This window comes from Glandiceps talaboti, chromosome 12 (assembly GCF_964340395.1).
Source record: "Glandiceps talaboti chromosome 12, keGlaTala1.1, whole genome shotgun sequence".
Lineage (NCBI taxonomy): Eukaryota > Metazoa > Hemichordata > Enteropneusta > Spengelidae > Glandiceps > Glandiceps talaboti.
The window spans coordinates 23,811,973-23,824,174 of NC_135560.1; the positions used below are offsets into that span (position 1 = coordinate 23,811,973).

Consider the following 12,202-nt stretch of genomic DNA (forward strand, 5'->3'; position numbering starts at 1 on the left):
TTAAGTCATTTTGAAGAATTACAAATCTTTTGTTGGTCAAATCACCCCGTGCACCCAGTCAGAAAGGCTACATTACAGCAAGAAGTTCAAAAATTATTAGAAAATGACGTAATAGAGAGAACCACATCGCCATCATTCGCCATGTTAATCTCAAATTTGTTTTAGTAGCGAAACCCAATAGTAAAATTCGTTTCACTTGTGATTTTCTTCGCCTGAATCAATACGATGAATTAAATTCATTTTCGTTGTCACGTGTCCACGATTGCCTCGACGAAAAGCAGGCCGTAATAATTCACGACTGTAGATCTACAAGAAAATTTGCATCAATTACTTATTCATCCAGACGATAGATATTTCTTAGCCTTCAAGACGCCAGATGACGACTGTAGCTATAAGAGAGTACCGTTGGGATTTAACAATTCTACAGCGGCCCCCCTTTCAAAAAACAATTGATGAGTTATTCAAAGACGTCCATTGGAAAAACATTTGCACAACCTGTATTTAGGTAAATCCATTCGTCTCACTTCGATTCACACGTCAGTCACATCGACAACGAGGTATACCTGCATGGTTCTACATACTCCAGCCGAGTCTAGACTACAACTCAAACCAGAGAGAAAAAGATAAATATACATCTCATGCTCTCACTCCACAAATAATTTCGCCCGATCCAGAAAAAGTTGACGCCATTACCTCGCTTCCTATACGCTCAGATCACTTAAAGTGATCTGAGCTATACCTAAAAACGTTAAAGAGGTTAAGAGTAACTTAGGGATGGCTCCTATACGTACCGTAAAGGGTTTTTGCTGTCATCGCAGCGCCATTATACAAGCTCACTAATAATCACCTGATATTGTATGGACCTCTAAATGCGATGATTTAAATGTTTAATAAATTGAAGGAAGTCTTTACTTCAGATCCAACAGTTGCCTATTCTGATTTTTCTCTTACTTTTGAAATAAATACTGGTGCTTCTACAACATTCATCGCTTTCCTAATTGAACATAACATAAGGACGATGTTTCACGGATTACAATGTGTGTTGGGAGCAACGAGTTGCTCGTTGTGTATTAGTCTTTAATACAGGCTTATAACTTTTAGATGATTTATAAGGCAGGTAAATTAAATGTTCAACCTGATTGTTTGAGCCGAAGAAGACGGAAGACTTTGTACCAAAGACGGAGGTAAGCATTCAAACGACAATGTATCCGTACCACGACCTCCTCAAATGAATGCTACGGTTCAACCATCTGTATTTACTGACGAGATTAATAGAGATGACATTAATACTTAGCTAACTGCTACACATTCTATTATTTCAGGTGATGACACAATCTGCATTGAAGCTCTGCAGACTATGAGAATTCACAACGATTCGGAAATAAGGATGAATGCATATTTGATTCTCTATCTGTTCAACGATCAAAGAAAAAGAGTGCAAAGTCAAACCCCTACAAATATATATATATGCTGTTTACCTACTAGAATGTAATGTTATTTCCGCGTCTTTGTCCATTTTCAGCTGTCTGTGTGTGTGTACAAAACTTCGTTTGAATTGAACTAACTATTAATGCGAAATGCCTAATTACTTTTTAAAAAAATTTCATTGATATGTAAATATATCTAATTAACCTTAATGGATTTCTTCCGAAATCTAACCAGTTCTCGTTATTAACCCTAAACATATGCGGACAAAATTCTATTTTAACTGTGTATGCCTTATTAGATAAAATGATAACACATACGTCATACAGCCACAGACACACAAACAGACAGACACACATACATGCACACCCCCTTTACATAACCTTACGGGAAGTGAAAACAAAAACATTATGAAAAAAGCATCATGAAATCAGAAATAACCCTAACCCTAACGTAGTAGGGGTGTCAATTCTTTGTTTGAATAATTGACATGTATAGATAGAGTGAAATATTGAAAACATATATCGCATACACTTTGACCTTCAGATGACCCCGATGTTGATCACTAGACTACAGGGAAGGAGGCATTCGGAGAAAACTACTATGAGTCAACCGTGCGAAGCCTGTAAAGTGTAACACACACACACACACACACACACACACATTACCTTTCCTTTGACCCCATTTGGATAATTGTTTGTAAATGAGTTTACGTCTTTTAGTTGATACTTGTACTCCCTATCCTATCCTAGCCTAGCTTAATTGTTTAAGTCCCTTACCGTTTCCTCTCATTGCGGCATTTCATTTCCTTCTTCCGTTTACCACCCTAGGCAGTTTTAATCCTCTATATGATGTTGTTTACTACTACTTCTGTTTTGCATCTACTACCAAACCTAAGGTAGTTCAGAGTTTCCAGTAGGCGGCACGATGTTTTTATGTCTCATAGAACGTATAATTATACCAATTACACAAATAACAGATACAGAAACAGAGTGGGTACATATCAAATTTAATATTTTATCTCAATCTGAAAAAAAGAAGCAGTTTTGTGTTTGAATCTTCCTTGTGTCATTCCGACAGTGATTTTTATTTGTGTTCACAGTGAGATAGATTGTATCATTTTACATATGTGAACTGTGTTTTGTTTGTGTAATTCACAACAAGAAAACGTTGCATGAGAAGTAAAAAAAACCATCTTGCTATCTAATTGAAACTCTAGATAACTTAATTTTGGTAGTAACTCAGTCGTATCTTTACTCATGTCATGACTCATCAGGTAGATTCATCGCTAACACTCTATACACATATACTCTTTGAGATCCTTACTACACAATGTGAAAGACAATCGTAGCCTTGGAAATCTTTCAGTGACCTTGATATTCCCGTTTCTTGGCAGAGAGAGACTACCTACTCACACAAACCAAACCCTGTTTATCATTACCACACAGATGCTCCAAAATTAATACCTTGTAAAAAGTTGTACTTGAAAGTAAAGCTCTAAAGGTCTACTCAGTTCCTGCTATTCTCATAAGGAAGATGTCTATGACGTTTCATTAGAAATACTGTGTCCACAGTCAGAGCGACAGATATATATATATATATATATATATATATATATATATATATATGAATATATATATATATATATATATATATATATATATATATGAATATATATATATATAGATAGATAGATAGATAGATAGATAGATAGATAGATACAGACAAACAAACAGAGCTATAACATATTCTTCCCTTATGGAAGGTTAAAGTGTACACATTGTAAGGGAAGAGGGAAAGCTCAGTACAGCAATCAGCAAATACAGTGTAAGATTGATACTGCGGTCGCAATCTACTGTAGCCGTGGATGAAGTGAAAGTTAACGTTGATGTGTTCTAGATACATCCTGGTTTTGAATGATCGTGAAGACTGTGTAAGTTTACAATATACATTGTAACTGGGGGCTAGATCTACCATGACAACGGATCACAGACTGACACGTATCATGAATACCGAGACATAGCTCATGAAACGGAAAGTAGACGACATAAAATCATCGTCGTTTGAAGTAATGGGATTGAGGCTGTGGGCTGTTTCGTAATGATATGCCAATCTTTTTGATTCCAACTGTCACGATGCGATATACCGCACACACACATTCTCAAGGCCGACTTTTATCAATCTGAGGTAATGTTGAAAGACCCGTTCTATACATGTATAGATATATTTACTATTTGTGTACGGTACGACCTCGTGATATTTGACTCAGCACAACGCAAATACTATCCCATTTCGAGTGAATATTGCAAATAAAAAGCTACCCTTAGTGTTGTCACGCATGTCAATAGATACAGTATTTTACAGGCATGAAAACAGTCTTAAGTGTTTGAAAAAAGTGATAGACGATGAAACGTATAAGCAGTTTGAATTAACGATGGACGATGATTTGCGGTGAAAATATGACCTAGGAACATACACTAACCCAACCTTGTGGTATATTCAGAATAAGCCATCTTGATGCATAATAATAGTCTGGGTGAAAAAAAGTTATCTCTGGAATTGTGCTTTAGCGTATGGATCTTGTCACACACAATAATTTCAAGTTGCATCTCCTTGTATCCTCAATTACCAATTTGATTTTGACGAGACAAACTCCTGGGATTGCGTAAGCATCAAAATCATTCAGGTGTAAGGTCAAAGGTTGATCTGCGACTCGACAGCCAGTAAATAGAATGTGAAATAATCACAGAATCTCGTTCAGACATTCAAAACCTGAAAACATTTCAGTCCTTGAAAACCCGGATGAAAACCTTCAAGGACATTTAGAAGCTGTGATCATGGTAAACACTCAATGTTCCGACTTGGGTTACTGGATGATTATCTTGTCATCAAAGAGTAATGAGGTATGCCTCTTCTGAAAGACATGGACGATCTGTCAGAAAACGTAGACGGCATCGCTAGATCCCGTCTTATTAACAAAGGGTAGCATTTATATATTGTACAAAAAGGTTTCATATGTCATGAGTCACACACCCGGAAATGAAAAGTTTGTGTGGAATCAACATCGATGAGTAGTTTCATAGAACTTTATTACAAGTAAGATCAGTGATACTTTTGTAAAAAGTACTTGTTCCAAGTCAACAGCGGATTGAAGCATGATCAACATAACATCTGATCGGAGTAAACCTATTGTTCCTATTTTACGGCATTTCCAAATTACTGCACTAGGCTATTTCACCTTTTGACCCATGGGACAAACATAGAACAATATTTTGCAACTCGTATTCGACATTGAGATTTTAACAAGGTCCATTGTTGTCCATAATCTAACCTTTAAAGTGGAAATTGGGGTATTTATTTTGGATTTGTAATTAAATGAATAACTTTAGCATGTTTGTCTACGTGAAAAATGTAGTCGAAGTCGAGTTTATACTTTTTTATTATTGTATATAACGAAGTGATTTGTAAACAAACTGGGGAAACACAAGTAATCACTACGTCATGTCCGGTCTGTGCATGAGTCTGTCCCTTCTCCAAACAACACCGTGCATAAATAGTTTGATTACTTCTATTTACTTGTGATTTTTTTATGTATGATTACTTTTGTTCACCCAGTTTGCCGTTTGTTTACAAATCACTTCCTGTACGTACCACAAACTGTTTCCACAATTTTTGTCTTTAGTTTTGTTTTGCAAAATAATGAATTACAAACATGAACTTGGTCTAAGATGTTTAACATTTTTTTTAAAGTAGGAAGCATAGTAACCTGTTTTAATTAACCTAAAATGATAATCACCCATTTCTCATTTGCATAGCCACTTAATCGCCTACGTTTGAACACAAATGTGCCCAAGAGTTCATTGTTCGGTGAGCCAACACTTCTGCATGTCTTTTCACTGAAGGTTTCCAACCAGCCTTACAGAAACCACTTTTAGGACCCAGATTGCACTATTAGCGTCATTTATTTGCATGTTGTCTACAAGGCTTTTCCCCCTATTATACTATCATGATACTTTGCAGGCAAGGTTAGAAAACGGATGGATGTTGAAACGGATACAGGAATAATAAGGATATTACATTATACATGTATGTGTTATCATATCAAATTGCAGCTCTAAATAATTCACCCTCCGGCTTTCCTATTACTGCCACTCTCATTTAATGTGGTGTACTCCTCTGAAATACGTTTTCTATTACTAAAAATACCGGTCAAATTTAAGCCATTTGTAAAACCAATATGGCCGCCGAATACTATGTTAACTCTATGCTAGAATAATAGATAGTCGATTTCCTTGACAACAAGACTGTCACTGTCAACCTAATATTTCTCTTGGTACTTCGAAAGAACAGCAAGTTTTCAAATGGCAAAGTTTCGAGAGGTTTTAATAAGTTTGATTTTCAGACAAATTTATCCCCGAGGTGCATTTTACTAGCTGTAAGTAAGACATCAAGCATCCAAACATATAGCTAAACAAATGTCCAATTACTTATTAGGCCAAATAAATAAAGTTGTTTGGTTCTGGTTACCCGACGCGAAGTAGTTTTTCACGCCGACCTTAAACTTTTTGTCCAGGTATTCGAGAAAAAGAATAATAAAATCGCGAAATATCGTAAGAAATAGTGGGTGCGGAAACTGATATCAACTTAAAAAGACAACATAAAATCATTCTTCCAATCTGTAATGGCCGTACACCTGATACAATGGTTATGCCTATTTTAACTGACGGATTGGAAGTATGGGGATTTCAAAGATACGAAGAGCTTGAGAGAGTTCAATACTTAGCTTGTCGAACTTTCTTGGGAGTTTCGAGCAAATCACCAAATGTTGTAGTTTTAGGAGAATGTTGCCGTGTCCCAATATTTCTTTATACACCTAAACTTTGTATTAAGTATTGGGCAAAAATTCTCAATATGCCATCTGCACGGTATCCAAGGAAATGTTACAATATGTTGTATTGTATTGAAGAATCTGATTTAAGATCTAGAAAAACTTGGGTCAGCGATGTCAAAAAGAACCTTTTATATTTATATGATCTTCAAAATGTTTGGGATAGCCAACCAATATAAATGAATTTGCAGATATTTTTGTCGAAAGATTCAAGAAATTTCTGTTTGAAGAATGGCACAGTGATATTTGTTCCATGGATAAACTGTATTTATATTGTAACTACAAACAATCTTATGAACCAGAGCCATATATATATTTTTGCTGTTAAGATACCTGGTACATTTACTAAGTATACCATTAGTGTAGGATGGGGTAGAAACATTGGCTAAAATTATATTAATACAATGGCCCTTCAACGTCTTCAACTCCCTGGGGAGCATACATTCCCTACAGCAAGTGAGCGAATAGGATTAATTTTGTCCTCTGTCATACCAGGTCCCAAAAATATACAACTGGGTTGACTGGGGCACACTTGTGGTTCAAATCTTGACCACGGATACGAGTGTAGCCATTTAGAAACAAACGGCAGCGGCGAGGCTCGAACCGACAGGTTGTAGACTCCAAAGCGAGCACTCTAACCAGTACAATACCGATAACACACATCACAAATGAACGTCTGATAGATGGGCTTTTCCTGTATGTTCTACAAAACAGGCACTATAATATTAATTATATAATTGGTATTTATATTCACTACATACAATGCGATACAATATAATTCGTTCAATCTTAACCTAGACAATTGAAACAATTCATTAAACGTCACAAAAAATGTGGCATTTATTTTCTACTATTTTTACATAAATTATGTATCCAGAAAAGTACACACGATCAAAAACCTAGACACTGGAAATAAACTTCGCTGGTCGATAAAACTTAGAAATGCAGCCGAACTTTGTTGAATGAATATAAGGTATATGCAATCAATGTTATTTAATACTGTACCTTCAGAGGTTTGAACATTACTGTCCGATAGCTTACAGATACCATAAGGTGAATTCAGTTTCAAATCAAAGTATTCAATTCCATTTATAGACAAATATAGCTACTTATGTTACGGCGAATGCAAGTGATGGCACTCTTCGTAGAAACAACTAGACTGCACGATTCATCTATTCATATTGGCTTCGCCTTCTTTGAAAGGAAGAAATAAAAAAAACTGAGTCTCACTAATCTCTGTTTGCAGTCTTCAAACTAGTGTATCAAATGATACAGTAATAGTTGCCTTTTGACTCGTTACAAGATATACAGAAAACAGAATAATTTGTATTGCATGTGCTGTTTTTTACTGATATTATGACGAATTAAATGCCGTGACATTACTGAAATGTACGAACTTATTGATATCGACATTTATACATATGAGAACCCAATGTCGCTACTGGGGCCGATAATTGAAGTGCTTCTTCTCTCTCCTGTCGTGATAAACTTGCGTTTTCTTTTAGACCCCCTAAGTTTCTTGAGAAAATCGGCTCCCATGAATGAGTAAATGATGGGATTGAGGCAACTGTTGATATATGTAAGGCAAATCGATGCAAAACTCATCAAATTGAATGAATAGCTGGCTGCCAGCCTTGCCATAGTCATGGAAATAAAGTTAACGATGTAAAATGGCAACCAACAAATGATAAAAGCCAAGACCACAGCAATCACGAGTGATGCTATCCGTCTTGTATTTGTTCTTATTTTCGGACAATTCTTCAGTCGGAATCGCCTTCTCAGGAGAATGAGGTTGAAGATATTCAAGTAGCATATGAATATACAGACAAGGGGTAGAACAAATCCACTGATGAACGCAAAGATGAAGAAGGCTACAGGGCCCGCACTTGACGTACTGCCAGGCCAATCGATGATACATACTTCAGAAACGTTGCTGTACGGATAGACGGTAGCATACATCCACAGCGGTAACGAGCAGACAACAGACAGAATCCAAACACATCCAGTAATGATTCGTACACTGTACACTGTTCGATAAGCTTTGCATCGAATCGGGTAGACAATCGCCAGATAGCGATCAATACTCATCGCCGTTAGTAGAAATATACTAGTAAACTGATTCATGCCATCAAAACCGATAAAGATTTTGCAAGCCAGATATCCAAATGCCCACTTTCTTCGTGCGTACTGGTAAGCATAAAATGGCAGGGTGGCTAGAAACAGGATATCAGCGATAGCTAAATTGAAAAAGAATATATTTGGAATCGTCGGTCTTTTACCAGGACCGCAGCCCAAGACGAAAATAACAATTGAGTTACCAATAACACCAAAACAACAGATAATACCGAATGTTATAGGTATTATTGTGCTCCGGAACCAATTATCGTCAGGGATGTCGATTGTAAAATTAACATTGTCCACGATAGAATATGACGCACTGACCGTTGTCACTTCTCTCGATGGCATCGTTTTCCGGAACAGTAACTTTGAACTTGTGCAATCAAGGAAATAAACAGCAACTTGGAAATAGTTCACTCAACGTAAGTCAAATATAAGCATAGTTATCGATATGGCAATAACAGCGATACTTGAACGGCAGTTACAGCTACGCTACTCTCTGTGTGTAAACTGAAGTCTTCTAGTCCGAGGCAGGGTTTTGTATCGTACATGGTCACGTGATAATACTATTAAATCTCGTCGATGTCAAACCATGACGACTGGAGTTTTGTATAGTAGCTTCATGGGTAAGGAATATTATTTAACAACGGATTTATTGTATATTTATAAAATATTACTAATGTGTAATAGACAATTGCATACAATAGGATTACATTAAACGGTGCATTACAACGAAATAGATGGGGTAGGTAGATTTTTTATTTTTATTTTATTATATATTTTTTCTGTGTGAGTGTCTCGTTCAGGTTTTCCATTGTTTTCCAAATAGCCTCTGTGTTGTTTATTTCTTCCTATCTGATGTACAGCCATTACAGATTGGAAGAGCAGTTTTATATTGTCTTTTTAAGTTGATGCCAGTTTCCACATCCACTATTTCTCGTGAGACTTCACAGTTTTTTTGTGATTTTATTATTTTCTCTCTCTCGAATACGTAAAAACAGTTTAGGGTCGGCAGTGAAAAAGTAGGTGGGGTCGGGTAACCGGAACCATACAATTATTTTTTTGGCCTAATAAGACATCTTCAAGAAAATGATTTTGCCATACTACATATCGGAATATCAATGTAATCGTAGCATTTAAACTCAGAAGTTTCCCAATTCTTAGATCGAGGTTACTTGATATTTGATAGGATCAGGAAATTTCGAATCATAATAAAGCAACATAACAGATAATGTAAAAGGAAGTTTTGTACAGATGTAGTCGTGAATAAAGCTGAAGGCATTTATAGCTTTATTTGCAGACACGAAAACTAAATTGACAGTCTGTCAGTCACTGATATAAACACCAACGAATTATCCTTAGTCCAAAGCCACCCCCACAGTCGTCTGTCTGGGTGTATTAGGTGTAACTCTCTTGTCATTTCTGGTAATACAATCCCACAACATGGGGTCATAAGGTTGGAGCTTTACAGAATTAGAATAATGCTTGTTGATACAAAGTCAAGTAAGTGTCTTCAGGTCTACGGGTTTGGTAATATGATATAATTAAGTGGTGATCGATGACCCGAAGGAAGGGGGGGGGGCATAAGCAAAACATGAGAGCATTTTATAAATACTACTATGGATTTACGAAAATCATAAATTGCCATCATATCTGATAGGCTAACTTCATTCATTCATTCATTCATTCATTCATTCATTCATTCATCCATTCATCCATCCAGTCATTCATTCATTTATTCATTCATTCACTTTGTTTTGTTCCGAAAATAAATTTAGACAGCAAGACCAATCAACTATTGTTCGAGAATAAAGTTCGTTGAAAAATCTTTGAAATTCTGTTTATTCCCCATAATTGCACACTGAATCTATGTTGCAGTATTGTACAAGTCATTTCCATAATACGGCGATGCTTAACAACTTGTGTGTTTGTAATTCTGTGCATTATGGTAAATATGCAATGTTGATGAACGCAAATGATACATTCCCTTAAATATTATCCACTTGTCAAACTTTAAATAGTGTGTTTTGGAGAGGGAAATGAAGTAGTGCATCTAATATAATTAATATGGACGAATTTAAACCTCAGATTTATCATATATCGTTTCACCCAAACTCTATGTCCCAGGTAAGTTTAATCTCATTTTAAGTGAAACCTATTGAAATAAACATGGAAATCATCAACGGTCAGCGATATGCTAATATGGGAGTTAGTATGCACGGATTTGGTCCAATTGTAATACATTCAAGCCACACAACCATAGTATTTGTATACCGTGTAACATTATTTAAATCTATTTATGTGGTTTCTGAGATAATCAGTACACAGACAGGCGCACACACTCTGATAGACAGAGAGACAGAGAGACTGAGAGACAGACAGAGAGACAGACAGAGATAGGCAGGCAGGCAGGCAGACAGTCAGACAGACATCGGTATAACATTAACTTCATTTATGGGAGCAAACAACTGCAGACGCCTAAACAGTTGTAATGATATACTGCATTGTGTAAAGAACCACTGAAAAGGACTTGTCTGTGAAACAACAGACTAAATAATTTACCTTGATATTTACGTGCATTAAGGATAACGTGTTTTGGGTTGAATAATACGGATCAATTATACATTTATTCTGTACGTCAGGGTCCTGTAAGCCCGTGTTCCATAGAAACGATACTGCTTCGCAGTCTGGGCAAAGTATTTCGAAACTGACACCTCGGCGTTAAAATCACGGTTGACTAATTTTGAGCCTCTCCCCTAATATACGTAACGTGTAAAGGTTAGCCATGTTACACCCTTTAGCTGTCAAAATGTTGACTCGGTGTTTGACATGGATTAGCAGTCCTGGGCCTCTGCCAGGGCTAATATCAAAGTTTTGTGCAACGATTACACCATGGGGCATAATGTTAGAAAAGGAATATTAATATTCTAGATCTAAATTAGTAATTTAGGTAGCCAATATCATAACAGGTGTGTGTCATAAAAGAAAAATAAGAGAATAAACTGATGGATTGTTTTTATGTGACAACATATATCTGAAAGTTTATCAACGTATTAACAATGACAATGTGACGTAAATGTAGACTTTGGAGCAAATGTTTTGATGAACACCAGCAATTTTTTGTATTTCCTCATTTCTGTCGGGTAAATTAACGAATAGATTTGACTCATTTCTGAGGCAACTGAAATCTTAGAGACGCAGTGTGTCATAGTAGTAGAACAATGGGACAACAGATAAGTTACGAGCGGAGATTAAACTTTTGAGAGATAAATCCAGGGTTAGTGTAATTGCAATATTATGGTATATCTGTGATTCGATGGAAAGGTTGAACGATGTATACTTATAGGGTAACTGACAGCTCGTCAATTTCATATCTCGATGTCATGGTCCCATAGGTCGATCGTTCTCTCTAGGGGGTTTGGCCTTCGAAACCTTCTGGCTAACTGATGCTTTCGGGGTCGATAATATTTTGAAAGGTACGACATACAATCGCTTAGTGAAGAGATCAGTGCCTTCCTTACGTTAGCATTACATGTCATGTGACTTCCATGTGTCGAGGAAATCTAAGACTAAACTTCGTATGTCTGTTTTCACAAAACATGCAATCTAAAACCTACAAGATACATTTTGTGTAATAAAGTGATAATACAAAGCGATTATGCTTCATATCATTGCCCTGGTTTACATCACTTAATGACACTGAGTGAAGCAAAGTTTCATTTACCTTAGTTTTCCAGTCTCACAAGCAAATTCTATACGATAAAGTTTATG

The 12,202-nt window shown here is 36.3% G+C and overlaps 2 protein-coding genes across 2 annotated transcripts in view; one reads left to right on the forward strand and one right to left on the reverse strand.

Moving 5' to 3' along the window:
• Positions 1-7,726: 7,726 nt before the first annotated feature.
• LOC144443146 (somatostatin receptor type 2-like) lies at positions 7,727-8,779 on the reverse strand. The gene has a single exon (XM_078132515.1). The coding sequence runs from the start codon at positions 8,777-8,779 to the stop codon at positions 7,727-7,729; it is 1,053 nt and encodes a 350-aa protein (XP_077988641.1).
• Positions 8,780-9,912: 1,133 nt separating this feature from the next.
• Positions 9,913-12,202, forward strand: part of LOC144443147 (MAM and LDL-receptor class A domain-containing protein 1-like) — a 17,288-nt gene continuing 14,998 nt past the window's right edge. The window contains exon 1 of the mRNA XM_078132516.1: positions 9,913-9,934. Coding sequence (XP_077988642.1) covers positions 9,913-9,934 — 22 coding nt within the window. The remainder of the gene's footprint in view (positions 9,935-12,202) is intronic.

Excerpts from the sequence above, each read along its gene's own strand:
- LOC144443146 (XM_078132515.1), bottom strand. The coding sequence starts at position 8,779 with ATGCCATCGAGAGAAGTGACAACGGTCAGTGCGTCATATTCTATCGTG.